Below are 17071 nucleotides of genomic sequence, written 5' to 3' on the forward strand. Positions count from 1 at the left end.
ACATAAGCCCAAAATAGTTCTCAAATATGCTCCCATTCTTTCACCTTACATACTCTTGTCCTAAAACTTGCATCAAGATCACCATGACAGCCTTCCAACTATCATGAACTCCAATAACCTCTATGAATCTATCTTTCTCAGAATCACCATTTAAAAAACAAACTCAAGCATCACAGGCATGTTTAAAATCTAGCTCTCATTAAGAACAGGGGTGGAAGGATGTACTTTAAAAAAGTGTACTCTAATACTATTTAAAATCTAGTCTATGCCTACTTCTCTCGCTTTACTCACTACTACCTTACATTTATTCCTTGATAACATTAAATCAATGGTTATTCTCAATCCAGTGACATACCTCCCCCTCATTCACCACCCTCCCACATCATCTTAAAGCCTCCCCACCCCCTGCCTCTGCTCTTCTTTATTCAATTCTTTACATAACCTCTGAACACAACTCAGATGTCCTATCTCCCAGGAATCCTTCCCTGACCTCCTCAAGCAAAGTGAACTCCTTCTTAGTTCTTTTTTTTAAAAGAGATTTTATTTTACTTATTCATGAGAGACACACACAGAGAGAGGCAGAGACACAGGCAGAGGGAGAAGCAGGCTCCATTCAGGGAAGCCCGACGTGAGACCCGATCCCGGGACTCCAAGATCACTCACTGGGCCAGAGGCAGGCACTAAACCGTGGAGCCACCCGGAGATCCCACTCCTTCTTAGTTCTTTGATAATACCCAAGACATATCTATCACTATACTTCATGTTGATTCATAATTATCTGTGCATGTTTTTCCTCCACTAGATTATGAGCTACTTAAGGGGTTATGCATTTTCCTTCAATGCTATTTAGATAGCCATAAACAAATGTCTGGTGAATACTGTTTTACCTATATTATACTAATGCAATTTTGAACCTTTGAATTAGTAAGCACAAAGATATGGAAAAATATTTCAATGTGCTTATTATCCACAGCGATTAATGTAATTTTAAAATAATCAATTGTCCTTTTCAAATAAAATATAATGTGCGAACAACAGACTCCTAAATTTCACTTATCATGGAGTATTTTCAGTTTTTCACATTCACTTAACTGCTTATTCATTAATTGTATTAGTAAATGTTAACTAGGAGGAAAAATCATAATAAAAAAGGTCCTTCAGGAGAGGATTCACAAGCTACAATCTTTCCCTAAATCAAGCAAGTCCAAAAACAATATGCCAAAGGAAATGGGCTTCAAGTGCAGATTCTTACATATGCATGTTTTGGTATCAAGTGAACGTGTCAGTAACAGTGGCAAAATAGTTATGTTACTGATGAACTTTAATTTCTCACTCATCTTTGGTACAGAATATAACCATTAACTGTCAATGAAAATTAAAAGATGGGCAGCCCCGGTGGCTCAGCGGTTTAGCGCCACCTTCAGCCTAGGGTATGATCCTGGAGACCGGGGATCAAGTCCCACGTTAGGCTCCTGCATGGAGCCTGTGTCTCTGCCTCTCTGTTTCTCATGAATAAATAAATAAAATCTGTAAATAAATTTAAAAAAAGAACTAAATGTTAAGCCTTAATCTCATCAATATGCTAACCGCAAAAACATCAGTCTATACTTCTCTAGAGCCATAAAACTTATAGGCCTTTAAGACTGTGTCTTTAAAAAAAAAAAAAAACCGATAACATTCTTTAAAAGTAATATTCTAAATTATTCACACAGGATTTTAAACTCATTGATGAACCAGATTTCCTTAGGTTCCATTAACTGCAAATACACTCAGGAAGGAATTTGTTTATAATGCTGCAGAACAAGAACATAATAAAATGCACACACAAACATTTAATGTTTGCTAATTATTAGGCATAAGAGGTATTCTGCTCCAAGTTCAAGTTATAAAGTGATCAGCAAGGACAGTAAACTCATTTAGTAAGAAAAGAAACAAAAACTCTTTTTAAAGGAAAGGTATAATTAAACATTCTTAAATGCTTATGGTTTAATGAGACTTTTAAAAACCAAATCGAGACTTTATTTTTAAAACTGACCTCCACTCTCTTGCCTCTTCCTAATCCAGGGTTACAATTTCCTCACTAGTAAGTATCAATAACAAAAATAACCCTACAGTCTTAATTTTCTTTCACAAACATCTTTGATTATTCATCTACACTATTTCAAACGATATAAAAACCACCTTTAAAATGCCTGAATTTGAAAGGATGACAGTCTATACTTACACATCTTGAAGGATCTGTAATAATCGAGAGTTGAAGTAATTAAAACTAAAATGAAGAGAACTGTATTCTTCACATTCACTATATACAAAGCACAAGAAGTCTTTAGTCTCCTGTGAATAATTTTCGCAACAAGAAATTTAGAACAGGGTGGGTGGGGAAAAAGGGTGAGAATTTGAAATTCCAAGCAATTCAGAATGACACAGCTAGAAAAAAAATAAACAAGGAAAAATGCTTGATTTTAATTTTGAGCTTTAGCCTCAAAAGAAAGTTGCTCTGGTACAAATATCTGAGGAATGGCAGTTTTCTAGTCAGACACACTAAATCATAAATTATGTAAGGACGCTCCCTCCCAGATTACACACACCTCAGAGTAATATAAAGTCTCTCTTCTCTTCCTTTATTTTATTGTACCCTTTATAATACATGGCACAATGCCTTTCAAAAAAATATGATTTGAATGTGGTCCAGTTACAATTAATTATGATGATGAATCTTATTTGATGACCAACAACTACATAATGATGTATGACACCTGCAAGCATCCCATTTATCCATCAATCTTTAACCAGCCTCAACCATCAAAAATATAACCAAAGACCCAAGTGCTAAGGAAAACAGTACAATGGGATACATTCAAACTTTGGACAAGTTATTTAATTTTCCAGAATTTATTTTCCTCACATGCTCGTGGCAGTAGAATTGGAAGATGATGTACTGTGTGGTAATTAACAAAGTTTGTGAAAACATCTGGCACACAGCACTTGTTCAGTAAGTTCGTTTCTTTACTATACAAAATTGACATAGAGCCTTACTTAATGACTTAACCGGAATGTAAAGTTGAGACTGATGTTTGTTCAAATGGTTACTCTGTGGTTACAGTTGACATCAGATGGGCACAGAACTGTGCTGCCAAAAGTAATAAAACTGATGTCAAGGGAGCAGAGAAAAAGATTATCAATTAGAAAAGCACAAGAGCCTGAGACAATTCTGTGAAATCACAAACCAAGTCTGATCTATGTTTATTTGGGCTCTTAGTATCACTAGGGATCAGAAATGTTTATAATGAGAAAGCTAAATCATCAATGGAGGGTTCAATTATAATCTGCATTTTAGTCCTCAGCATGAGTAGGCTGATTGAAAATCAATTTGAAAATTTGGAACAATTTATTTTTTCAAATACCAAAGATCAAACTTACAGATTAGCCTATTAAAGTCCATGGAAGTCACAACTCACTTGAGTACAGACAATGTATTTCAAATATACCTCTATGAATGACTTTTGCGTATATGACAAAAGATATGTGTGACATTTCATGGTCTGGTAATCACCATAAGATGCAATTTTAAGTATTCCCACTGAAACAAGAAGTTTGTCACTGTTCTACTACTGATGTTTTCACTAATGAGAAAAGAGAGACTACCATCTAGGCACCGTGAAACACATTTATCTGGAGAATACAAAATTCATCTTGACCAGAAATCTTCAAACATTATAATTAGAGACATTCACTATAAAGAAAATTGCTTATACTTTATATCTAAGTGCATGTTTGAGTTCCAGGTTTCCATCCTACAATCTAAAATTATTAATTCTAATGAAAAGTGACAGTATTTTCTTCTCTTTAGTTTAGGTAATGTGTTTTTTTTGTGAAATGGGTAAGCCCTGTTTTTCTAAAACTATGGTAATGTGTGTAAAAAGCTCTACAAATTGTAAATTACACTGGAATCAGCTACACACAATCCAAAGAGGAAAAAAAACATGTGAAAAAGTATAAACTACCAGTTAGCTTTGTCTTTGAGTGACTAACTGTAACCAAATGTGATGTGATAGCAAAAGCCCAGGATACGAAATTGCAAAAAGCTGGTATCAAATCTCAAAATTTCTCTAAAACTACCAACTCATACAAAAGTATACAAAAACATAGCTAATTTCCCACTAATTGTACTATTTGACCATCATCACTGAAATCAACCATTCTTATTTTAAACAAAGTCCTAAATCCAAAAGAGAGGTAGGTGACTTTTGCAACACCACACAAAATATTTTGCCACAAAAGAACATACCAACATTCCATTCCTAGACTTACGTATACATACATACACCTACGTAACTGAAATTTTTAGAGTTAGAATGAGCCTAAGATAAAAATTAAACTCTCATTTTACTAATGAGGAAACTGAGGCTAAGTGGCTTAACAGGATCATATAGCTAATTAGAGCAATGAAGAAATCCAAGTGTCCTAAACTAGGAGTCCTCCCACTAACCCCAAATCACCTGGGTGCTTAGTATTAAGGCATCTTTTTATAATTGAATAGATCGATGTTAACACTGAATTATTATGGCTAGATGCTTGTTTCAGTTCGGACTAGAGAAAAGAGCCTTTAACTTAAATCAGGTTTCTAGTCATGGTTCTTCCATAAATTCAAGTCGTGAGTAAATCATCCTCTCTAGTCCTCCCTTTCTTCATCTATTAGGACTGGAACAGCTTCTCTCTAAAATCCCTTTTAGCTTTTAAAAATTAAAATATGAATACAAACAGGAGCAAATAAATTGTTTATTTGGCTAGGGATAGTGTTAAAAAAAACCCACTTCTTTCATGTCTCATTTGCATATGCCATAAGGAAAAGTGAATTAAAGTATCTGATCTTTGTGCTTCAAAATTTGTTTTACTGTTTAATGTATTTCTTAATATGTTCTCAAAGGCAAAAATTAAAGATTAAAGTATTTTAACTTCACATACTTTAAAAACATATACTTAAAAAAATAAATTTCTGGGGCACCTTGGTGGCTCAGGGGGTTAAGCATCTGCCTTCAGCTCAGGTCCTGATCCCCAGGGTCCTGGGATGAATGAAGCCTCACATGAGGATCCCTGTTCAGTAGAAGTCTACTTCTCTAGCTGCCCCTCCCCCACCTCCTGTTGTGCTCTATCAAAAAAAAAAAAGATAAATTTCTATTAACTGAAAAAGTTAGAAATGTGCTATCAGCCTTATAGCTTAAAAAGAAAAGTGTTAACTCACAAATATGTCAGCTACTGCCTTTCTCATAGGTTTTGACTTTGCTTTATTCAAGCCAATTCACACTAGCATAGAGCAATTTATATACTCAAATTTTACTGAATATATACTTTTATTGATTCGAAGTTCTTACTTTTATTCTCTTATGAGAGGTGCATTTACTTGAATCTAGTGAGACTTGCACTTGCAAAAGCTTCTTCCAAGGGCCAAAAACTAATTTTCAATTCTTTGTATAAAGAGTACTGCATTGTATAAGCCTGGATCTGCCTGTGGCTAATAATTTGAACAGCAATCTTAGAATTAATTTTCTAATATATTCCTCTTAAGAAAGTAAATGTTTCAGAATCTAGCAAATGCTTAACAGAATACAACTAGGCAGTGTAGTGTGGTGTAGTGGAAAGAACATGAATTTTTGAATCAAACCACCTGGGATCTAAATTCCAGCTTTGCCCTTTCTTAGGTAGACATGTAATATTATACACACCTTACTAGGTCTCTCTGAGCCTTAGATTTAAAACAGTAACAACATCTAAAGGTTCTAAGGATTTGAGATAATTATATTTCCAAGCACCTAAAACACAACCTAACATAAGGTAGACATTCAACAAGTTGTAGGTTACTAATCTCATAAAGCAATTTCTCATACTATCTAAAAATTGTAAAGGAAGAAGGAAAAAGAATGTATCATGATTACTTTCAAGAGGATAGGGAAAACAGATGAGGCTAAGGGGTTGCTCAGTTAAGAGTTGCTTCAGATTAAGAATGACATGCAATCATGTTAAAGAATACCTCCTAGCAATGAGGCCTTGCTTTTATAGAAAAAATAACTCTAAAGAAGCTTGTATTTTCTTAAAGTAGGCAAAGATATTCCTTTGAGGTCTTTATTCTTTTGTTTAGCAGTAACCTTTTCTCATTTAAAGAGTAAATTTAGGTCCATCCCTTTCCTCAATGATTACAAGTAGTGAAAGAATGAAAAGTCAAATTAGGAAGTTTTACTTCCACTACATTTTCAACCTCAAACTGACTTAAAAAAATAAAGGAATGCCTTCTAGTAGCAAAAGCTCTGAATTACGGGTTAAGTCAGCTAAAGGATCCGTTCTCAATTTATATTAATTATCTCAACTTGGGCAAGTAGGACTCTCCTTGACTTTAAAAGGACTGGATTAATGATTAGTGATTTTTAAAGCAGTGGTTAATAGAACTTTTCCAAATTGAAGTCTTTTATACAAATGGCAATTTACAGACAGCTTTAAATAACAAGAGGAGATTTTTGAAGATACACCTACTCCACTCCTCCTATGCCTCCTGGGTCCTGGAGATTATGAGTTTGGGAAGGACTGGCCCACATGAAAAGCATCACGCTTTTAGTTGAAAATTCTGACTTTACAATCAGAAAATTTTTTCAAGTATCTGTGATGCCCATTCATTAGAAAGCACTTTATGACATTTCTTTTAACTGCCACAACTAATCTCTGAGAAATATTGCTACAGTTCTCATCTTAAAGATGAGAAAACAAAATAATTTATTAGTCCACTCATTCAACATTGTTGGATACTACTGTGCTGCACTGAAAAAAAAAAAAAAAAAAACCAATACAAAAAGACTGGATGCTTCCTCTAAAGAAAATCACATTTTAATAAAGGAGATGCAGACTTTTGGATATGAAAAAATATAATATGGTAGTTACTATGACAAGGAAGACAGGAAAAGAATGTCTTCCTTCTCTGAGACCTGAGGGAAGGCAGTGAGAATGAGTAAAGATACAGGTTAAAGGCTATAATTGAAAGGAAAGAAAGCTGAAGGAACTTATACAAGATAACATTAGTTTTCACAGTGAAGGAGTAGTTAAGTTTCTGGAAGAAGACAGATAAGAGAATTCTCAATAAAGAGCTTAAGGGCAATGATTAAAGTTTGGAATAGCTCACACAGGAAAAGGGAGAGGGAGCTTACCAGGGACACACACACACAAAACTGCCCAGAGGCCCGGGAGTCCAGCTTAGATAACCACTATCTTCCAATTTTCCCCAGGAGTGCACAACAGCCTAAAAAGTATAAGCAGTGAAGGCAGATGGGTGGAATGATCCAAGATACTTTGCACTATTTCTGGCCCTGCTCTGGGGAAGTAGTAAGAAAAAAGAGGCAACTAGTAACAGGCACCATGGCTGGAAAGAATGAAAGGGGTCTTCTTGAGATCTAAGAGCACATTAATATAAGAAGGAAACAAGCAACAAGTAGGATAGAATAATTAAATAGTTAACTGCAATTTATTTACAACACCTACTTTCCACCAGGCACCATTCTAAGACCTTTACAGGTATTAACTATTTTTATGAAGTAGGTGCTATGGTTTTCTCCTTCTTACAAAAGAAACAGGTCAAATGATTTGCTCACTTATTATATCTAATAAATGGAGAAGCTAGGACAGAATGCAATACTGGGAGTTTAAGGTTTCTGAAGCGATGGAATGACAAGTTCTAAGACAGTGAAGACCACTGTAATAGGAAGAGGCCAGGTCTGTTTGATCATCCTCATTTATCTAGTGCCTAACCTCCAGTAGAACACGTAATAAACGGATTTTAAATTGAATAAATGAACGATTATGCCACACATAGTGAATAAAATTAAGATCTGAACTGGAAAGAATGTCTGTGAGGAAGTTATTAAAGTCTTCACTGATCGAAGGAACATGTACCAGAAGTTAGGAAACAATCACAGGGAGTGCACAAAGGAGTACTTCGCAAGGGCCTGAGCCACAAAAGAGGATGATGGATGTGGTAATAAATGGTAGCTGGGCCCAATGATTCAAGATTACAAGGAAATAGACACCTCAATTTAAGAAGATAAGCCTGTATTCTCAGACACAGCCAGATTTCAGATGAAAAGGCAAAGAATTTTGAGAATAGCCTGAAGAGACAGAAGAGTAGATCCACAATGAAAGTAGATCAGAATGAACAGTTGAATAGGCTAGGAAGAACGAATTATGGTGGAGGGAGTAAAACATGGAGCAGAGCTAGTTAATAACAGAGAAGACTGGGCCACAGGTTTAGTCTGAAACTCAAGCCAAGTGCTCGCTTCGGCAGCACATATACTGAAACTCAAGCCAAGATTATTGCCAATGTATCATACTATCTTTACTTTCAAGTCGTTATTGTTTCAGGGGACTAGGCCAACTTCAAATCATTAATGACTGACTACATCTTAAGACTTTACTTACAACAGTTCAAACATTTCAGACTAGTACTTGCATTGACTTACCCAATTAATCAATTACTATGGTTTGGCTTAAGGGACTAGTTTCTCATTTAATCATTCACTAACCACCTACACTGTGTCTGACACTATGGTGTTTTGTAGTTCAAAAGGGTGTCTGTTATAAGCTTTGGGCAGGGACCACATTCTAGTCCAAGAGTGAAACAAACCAAGGGAATGGATGAGAAAGGGAGGATGTGAAGAACACATCAAATGAAGGCTTATTTCTTCAGTAAAGTTACCCAAGAAGTAACATACCTACTCCAACAATTAAGTGAGAATCATTACTTGGAACTTTTTTTAAATCTACCCCCAAGAGCCAGCAGCATTCTTCTCAAGTGCCCCAGTGGCACCAAACCTGCATCCTTTGAGACTTAGTGTGGTTCAAATTGGACCGGCAGGCTTTTCAAAATGAAAAACAGTACCAAAAAATGGCAGCATCACTAAAACAAGCATACGGTATTACAATACAACTACCTGCAAAAATAACACTCAATTTTAACATTTACATCGTGGCATAATGGCTAAATAGTGGTTATTAACCATAGCCATGTGCTAGGTAGTGTTCTAATGCTTTATCTCACAACAACCCTATAAGGTACATCCTACTAGTAGTTTCATTTCAGAGGATGAAAATGAAGCTAGAAGGGGTTAAGTAACTTGTTAAAAATGATGCAGTGAAAAAAAAAGGTGGAAATGACATTCAAAATCTGGCAGTCCAAAGCCCACACTCTATTACACTCTCAGTCTATTTTTTAGTCATACTCCTAACACAGACGTTGAATACGCTAAAGGAAAATTAAAGGAAAATTCCCCTACAGACTATCCATAGTTTTATTCTAATGAGTAGTCAAAGAAATGCAAACTAAAGCATTAAAGTACTATTTTTTTCACCTATGAAAAATAAAGATATAAAATGTTGGCTAAAATACTGCTATATAATAGAAACACAGCGATACAACCTTGACAGGTATAATTAATTCTGAGGAACATTCACTTTAGAGCCAGATTAGGATCCTACTCCTGCCACTTACAAGTAGTGTCCTGAAGCAAATTTCTTAGGTTCTCAAGGCTTCCTCTGTAAAATAGATGTTAGTGGCAGTACTAGAGTTGTGCAAATGAATTGAATTTATACATGCAAAACACAAAGAACAGTGTGTGTGGCACAAGATAAGCATTCACTGAGTGTTAGCTATTATTATTACTACCTTTCTGAAGGTCAGTTTGGCAATATATATCAATTTTGTTTGGCATAGTAACTCCATAATCATGGATAGACTCAAATATTTATGTGCCTAAATAATCACAATTTTATTATCTATAAATATGAATTAACTGGAATCAACCAAAACACTTGGCAACAGGGAAATGGTTAAGCAAACTGAGGTACCATAAAGTACTAGTCTTTACAAATCATATTCTTCATACATTTAACATGAGAATACCATATTTTTAAAAAATAGTTTTTAAAATAATGTAGTACCTCAATTTTATTGGGTGCTCACAAGTATACAATACAAAGATTAAAAGAAAACACATCAAAATGTAAATGTTGCTTATTCCCAAGCAGTAGGGTTAAGAGGTGATTTTTATTTCTTTATTTATAAATTTAGATACTTAAGTTTTTTACCATGAATATCCATCACTTTTATAATTAGAAAATCTACTAAAATGAATTCATTGCTTTGACAGATTATAACTTAATAGTTTTCACAATACACTGACAGACATTAATTGCAAGTCCTATTATACCTCAGTGATTTGTGCTTACTAGTAACACCTTTACTTTTTTACTGTATTTTTGAATAAATGAGATCTATTTTCAGAGTTGCATTTGAAACAACGAACTGTCCAATAACTTTTACAAAAATTTAACAAAACTGCTAACAAATATCAGATACTTTTCAATGAAAATAACAGCAAAAAATTATCTGATGGGAGCAATTTAAAATACAGTCTTAATTATATTATCTTCATGAATTAGAGAAATGCTGTTATTACTTAGCTAAATTTAATGAATGAATGATGTACAAATAAAGCTTTCTCCATCTTGTCTCAATGAACTAATCTTATTTAAAAGGCCAAATTCTACAATATACCCTATACTTTAAAATAGTTTCAAATTCAATACTGGAACTAATCATTTTCCAGGCTCCTCTGAAGTATCTAGGAAGATAATGCAAAATACAAATGCCTTATAGGTAACTACTTTACGCTTTTGTTTTTTAACTTCTAAAGCTGAAAACATACTAACAGCTACAACATAACTGGATGTCCTGAAACTACTAAACAAATCAGTCTAAGTGTAAACAACGCTTTAACGAATCTTTTATAACTTACTCCATAGTTTCTGTATGCTAGAGAATGGTAAGCAAATATAGTTAATTCCCCACCCTGTTTGATTTCCAGGACTATTATTCAGCTTTCCTGTATATAGTCCAGGTAATCCTAGGCAACTGTTACTTTCTCTAAGGAAATCTATTATGAAGATCAAAGCTGTTTTTTCCCAAATCTAGCAAATTTTACCACAGCTAGGAAAAACAAAATTAAGTGTCCCCAATTACCATTAAACTCTTGTGTTCTTAAGTACATCACAAATGATCTTAAAATTCATCTCCTTCTATTGTCATCCACTCTGTGGTTTCCCTCTAACAATAACCTCTACATGACTCACTGTCCATGCTACACAGGTAGAGCTCCAAGAAGCCAATCTAGGATTATGGAGTGGACATCACAACCAGAGATTCTTCATCATGACTATGCTCTATAATAACTGAAACCACTTCCAGATCACACACTTCTAAAGACCATCACTTTCATAATATGACTTCTAAACTCTGAAGGCTAAGTCAAGAAGGGACTATCAGAAGAGAGAGGAGCATTTTCATTCAAATATATCCCCTCCAATCCAATCAAGTTTTTTCAAGCCCATGTGGACAAAACCCATGTGGAAAGTACAGATGGAGAGGAATGGCTTTTCGAAGATAAAGGACAAAAGGTTCACCTGACAGCAACTAATTCTACATAGCAGAACAAAAGAAAAGCTCAGGAGTGAGACATTCAACAACAGCAAGGAAAGAAGAGCAGAAACTTCTTGGGGCAGCACTCTGATCCAAATCCATATAGCTTCCAAGAGTTTCGCAACTACAGCTTCCTTCCTTAAAAAAAAAAAATTTGCCCCTTGCTGTTAATTTTGGGTACCAAAAAAAAAAAAGTGAAATGACATATTTTGTGCAGTGTAGGAAAGCTTTCAGGCTGGGATAAACTTTAACTCCATCAACAATTTATGAATCCATAAAGTCCTCACTGTTTTCCATCTTAAAAAGAACTAATTTCTCTTAAAATCTTACGAAAAGTTCTACTTAAAATGCAAATTGTAGATAAAACTGTGGTATGGCATAACTTACTCTTGGGAACAATAATGAAGGAACACTTAAAATATGTACTCAAAACACTAAAAGAACCTGATTTTACTGATGGGTCTGTATCTGGAATATGCTTACACATCTTATAGAATAGCCTGTGAGTTCACTTACCACTCTGTTTTGCAATGAAAACAAAACAATCTCAAAACATATTTTTACACTTTTTACACGTCGATTTTATAAAACAGAATCCTGAAATGAGCACCTGAGACCTTTGGTTAAACTATAATTTTCTTAAACTACAGTACCTACAATGCATGTCCAAAGATTAATACAAAATACTATATAGCTATAAATATTGTACATCTGTACCACATACAAACGCTATTTTTTCTTTATGGAACAGTATGCATTTACTACTAGAAGACTGCTAACCTGTAAGAAAAGAGAAATTTTGAAGGTCTATAAGGACTCATTTACCAAAGGGTAAGTCGGTGAAATATCATACCACTGAGGCATTTATCCAAGAAACTGTAACTTAGAAGTTTATAAATCAAAAAAAAATCTAGGTTCTTTTCAGTAGAAAGTTGTTACGAATATTATAAATCATGAAACATTGAAAAACTATGCTTTTAAAAATTAGCAGGTACTAAACTACTGAGTATCAAACAGTAGTCATTTATAAACTTCAATAAAGAATATTAGAAAATCTTAGATGGCAACAAGTTGTGGACAGAAAAGATCCAAATTAGCTCACAATCATTAACACAACTAAAAAAAAAAAATCAGTTTCAGGACTATGTGCTAACCTATCATATACTATACTCTTTTGCTAAAGGAATCATGAAATTCTTTCCTGCCTCTCCCAATAATAAATACAACATCCAGAAAGAAGGGATCTTTAGTCTTCAAGCTGTATTGACTTACTCCAAGCTCCTAGAACAGTGCCTGACACACAGTACTCAGTCTTCATTAAACGAATGAGGGAATGAAGACCAGGTAGGAAGAGGTAAACCTAAATGGACGAAAAAGCTAATCACGCTTAAAGGTACAACTGGTTAATCGCAATATTAACAAAAGTGAGTTCATGTCAAATGTGAGCTATGCCGCATTATAGTAGTAAGTTTGAGTTAGAAGAACTCAGACTTCAAGAATAGCAAATTTTTCCTAGAAAACTTGTTATACAGAAAACTATTTGAAACTCTTAATAATTCGAAATCCTGCTAAACATGTTCACAACTGCTTTAGTAGCAAAACTAACATTACTCAAAAATTCCTAAGCCCAGCTCACTTCACTGTTAAGAGAAAACATGCTGACAGACTTCATTAGTTCTCTTCTGCATTAGTGTCTTCCCTCACTGCAAATCACACTTCAGAAAAAAGCAAGCCTTCCCACAGTGAATACAAACCCCACCTTTTCCCCCCTTCCCAAAATATGACGTGTGTAGGATTCTAAGACATTCAAGATCTTTCCCCAGTTTTACTGTTGTTTTTTTTTTTTAAAAAAAACAAAAAAAACAAAACCTTCCGTTCGACTGCTGGTTTGCCTTTCTTGACATATACCTGTTACTGTAGCGACGTGAGGCAAGAACGTCCAGTTTCTGTTACAACAGTACACTTTAATTGCTTGCCATGGGCTATCTGAATCAGGTATGGCATCCCAAGTTACACTCTCTACACTAAATAATGCCAGCGTATGACTCAACGTAACGCTAAAAAAGAAAGTTTCTAAGCAGAGCAGCCTTTGCTGTCGCTGAAACCCACAGCGTAGAGCAACTCGGGGCAGTGACGACCCCCTCCTGCTGGGCTTCCACGGCTAAGATCTGGAGAGGCCATTGTCCAGCGTGTGTTCTCTGGCTTCCCCTTGACCCTCCTACAAGTGGCGAGGCCAATTCCTGCACAAGAAGAGTTTGTAAAGTGCTTTTGGACGCCTGTGGATGAAAGAGGCTATAAATACAGCTGACGAGGTTAGGTGCGTGCGTTACTACCGAGCAGTGCAAGGAGCCACGGTCACTGCGTCGGGGGGCGGGTAGGTGGGCGGCCAGCCCCCTTCCTGCGGAGGCACAGGACAGCCCCCTCCACCCCCCGAAAGGTCTGGCGGGCCCTGGTTGAGGCCGGGTTATTTTTGAGACCGCACGTGAAAAGTTCCACACACGCCCCCCCACACACGGAAGACTTCCACAGTCCCCGTCCCCGCGGGTGTGGTGGTCCCGGGGCGCCGGCAGGGAGGGGAGCACCGGGGGCCGGGCCTACCCCCCGGGAACGTGGGAAGGGGCCGGCCCAGGGGCCCCCGCCGCAGCCGCAGCAGCCGCCGCCCGCCCGCCCGCCGCCGCCGGCCCGAGGCTCCCGGGCGGGTGCGCGGCGCCGGCCTGAGGCGCCGGGGCCCCCGAGCCGCCCGCCCCGTGGCCGGGAAGGCTCGCGCCCCGCGGCCGGCGGCGTGGGGGAGGGGAGGCCGGGCCTGCGGCCTGTTGGGGGAGTTCAGCCCGGGCCTCGCGTGCGGCTCTCCGCCGGGCCCCCCGGCCCCGGGGTCCCAGGCGCCGAGGAGAGACTCACCGGAAAGGCCCGGATCCGCATCTTGGTGTCCTTCCGGCTGCCCGTGCCTTTGCTCAGATTCGACATGGTGCTCGTCCCCTCCCCGGCGGCGGCTTCGGGTCGCACTCCGAGGCGCCGGTGTCACATTTAAGGCGGGCGGGCCGGCGAGGGGCTGCGCTGGGGGGCGGCGGCGGCGGCGGCGGCGGCGGCGGCGGCGGCGCGGCCCCCGGGCTGGGCTGGGGAGCGGGCCGGCCCCTGGGCGGCCGCGGCGGCTCGGGCTCCGGCGGCTCGGGCTCGGGCTCGGGCTCGGGCTGCGGCGGGGCTGGGCTGGGGGGGCTGCGCTGGCGCGGCGCCTCCGCGGGGTCCCCCTCACGCCCGGCTCGGCTCCCTTTATCGCGCTCCTCCGCGATGGCGGCGGCGGCGGCGACGGACAAACATCTCACTGCGCAGGCCGAACGTCCTCCTCCTCCTTCTCCTCCTCCGCCTCGACGAGACGAGATCCGGCCCAGAGGGTGGAGGGGGGAGGAGGGAGGGAGGAGAGCCGGAGAGTGGAGAGATCGGGGGGAGGGGGTGGGAGGACGGGAGGGGGAGGCGGGCGGCCGCGGCGGCGGGGCGGGGCGTGGACGCCGAGATCTCGCGAGACGAGGGCGAGCGCGCTGCCCCGGGTGGGGCGGGGCGAAGCCTGAGAGCGGGCGGGGTCCGCGGGAGGGGAGGAGGGGAGCGGGGAGTTGGGGGGGTGGGCGTGGCCAGCGGGGCGGGGAGGTTGGGTGAGGGGCGGGGCTGAGGGCGGGAGGAGAAAGCTGCCTTTTTGAAAGGGGAGCGTCGGCGCCGCGGAGGTGGTTGCTGATTGGTGGAGCGCGGCGCGGGGTGGGAGGGGTCCCGGTCACGTGGGCGGAGGGGGCGGGGCGAGTCCTGAGAGCCGGAGCCGGACGGTAGTGGGCTGGGCGGGGTTGGGCCGGGGTCGGGGGGGGCGGGGGCATAGGGGTGCCAGGTGGTTGGCTGCAGTCTTAGAACTGGTTCCTGTGCGAGTTTCTAGGGCATGTGAGCTGGGGGGGTTGGGGGGGGTGTTTGAGTGGAAGCCAGAAAGTCCAAGGAAGAGTTTGTGCAGGAGTCACCTGCGGCCGTGAGTGCTGTGTGCCCTACGAGGGGCTCCAACGGGGTGCGCGCCCCCGCCCTCGGGATTGAGGGGTGCCGCTCATCCAGGCCCCTTCCTGGGGGAACCCGGGACTCCAGAGCGTTAAAACCTCTTTCTCATCCTTGAAATAAAATGACAACTCCCTTCATGTAGTATTTTGGCAGGTGGTGAAGAATAGAGCGGTAGGATGATAGGAACCTGCCCTTGACCTGCCGAATCATTTCTGCCATTAACCAAGAGTATTGTCGATTTTGGAAGCCGAAATTACTGTCTTTGATCCCAGGTTGTTGTGATTTTGGAAGTTGTTTTTGTCATTGTAGTCAAGGGGTCTAGTTGGATTCATCCGTTTTGCTCTTTATCTTTTTATTGATTGTGAATTTTACTTCCTGATTTACCTCTTTGCCCAATTGGTATTCTATCTGGACTTCTGACACTGCAAAGAATTATGGGAGTTCCCACTAAAATTTATAATCTCCTTTTAGGTGAGAACCTATTGTTGGGATGGGCACCTACATGTGGAAACTGAGGTTTTGATAGTTTGCTTACTTATTGTGATACTTTTCAATACCTCTTTATTTTTTATTTTTTAATTTTTTTCAATACCTTTTTTAAAGCAAGGATGTTAATACTTTTTTTATAGCATTTGAAAGCTGCGGTTTTATACTCTTTAAGTCAACAGAAATCTACTTTGTTGTGTGATTTGCCCTAAGTTAACTTAATCATGATGACTAAATTTAGGAATGTTGTGCTTTCATCCCCTATTTTGTTGAATGCCCCTTTGTAAATGTATTTTCTTGCTTTGTTTTCTGGTATTTGCTAGTGGAAACTTGAGTTTAAGAAATAAGGATATTGCTTGAAGCAATACCCCTGTAAATACTGAAGCTAAAAATAGGTCATCAAGAACTGGGTTGATAAGATTGGGAAGGGCGCTGATTTAATATAAGATGGTAGGAGTCTTGGATAGGAGGGTATAATCTATATGCAGATTGGACCTTCATTTCCATAATCATTAGGATATAATAACAACGGATGTTTTTCTATTGGTTGCACTGCCTGTGGCCCAATTTCTTTGGATAGAAGACCATAAGTTCTAGAGCCAGCTCTGTCAGTTTACTAGCTGTATTTTGCGTCTTTGTGGGAAAGAGTCTTCATCTGTAAAATGGGGGGAAAAGTAGTATTTCCTTCTTGGGCTACTATGAAATTTAGATGATTAACAGATTTTTAAAAGCCCTGAGAGCAGCGCTCAGGACAGAGTAAGCCACTCAATACCTCTTAGCTATTGTTATCATGGGTAATTAAGACCAAGGGCGTGCTATCTTCCTTCATTCAATTTTTTTTTTTGAAAAATACTTGTATGCTTTTAAAATGAATCTTGTTTTAAAACGAAGCTGGTCTCCAACACTTGGATTTCACAAGCCAATAAAATACTCCTCAAAAAGCTGGGGAACTAATATAGGGTTGATGACTTTATTTTGACAAGTGAGGGCATTAGAAAGGAATAACTAGCATAGACTAGCCTCATTATCTTATATATATATTTTTACTATAGA

General features: G+C 39.3%; 1 protein-coding gene and 1 long non-coding RNA gene across 10 annotated transcripts in view; one reads left to right on the forward strand and one right to left on the reverse strand.

Annotated features, from left to right (window-relative positions):
• Nucleotides 1-14568, reverse strand: part of CUL3 (cullin 3) — an 87749-nt gene extending 73181 nt beyond the window's left edge. The window contains exon 1 of one of the 4 annotated variants that reach the window (XM_072796430.1): nucleotides 14408-14568. In XM_072796430.1, coding sequence (XP_072652531.1) covers nucleotides 14408-14473 — 66 coding nt within the window. In that variant the 5' untranslated portion in view covers nucleotides 14474-14568. Of the gene's footprint in view, nucleotides 1-13417; nucleotides 13438-13618; nucleotides 13706-14407 lie in introns of those variants that run through there. The other 3 variants (XM_072796432.1, XM_072796429.1, XM_072796431.1) reach the window with 3 other exon arrangements.
• Nucleotides 13448-17071, forward strand: part of LOC140616082 (uncharacterized) — a 63961-nt gene continuing 60337 nt past the window's right edge. For 2 of the 6 annotated variants that reach the window (XR_012016596.1, XR_012016601.1), the window contains exon 1: nucleotides 15290-15318. This is a non-coding gene — a long non-coding RNA (uncharacterized lncRNA). Of the gene's footprint in view, nucleotides 13827-15280; nucleotides 15319-17071 lie in introns of those variants that run through there. The other 4 variants (XR_012016606.1, XR_012016609.1, XR_012016592.1 and 1 more) reach the window with 4 other exon arrangements.

The sequence above is a fragment of the Canis lupus genome, chromosome 24, assembly GCF_048164855.1.
Source record: "Canis lupus baileyi chromosome 24, mCanLup2.hap1, whole genome shotgun sequence".
NCBI classification, from domain to species: domain Eukaryota; kingdom Metazoa; phylum Chordata; class Mammalia; order Carnivora; family Canidae; genus Canis; species Canis lupus.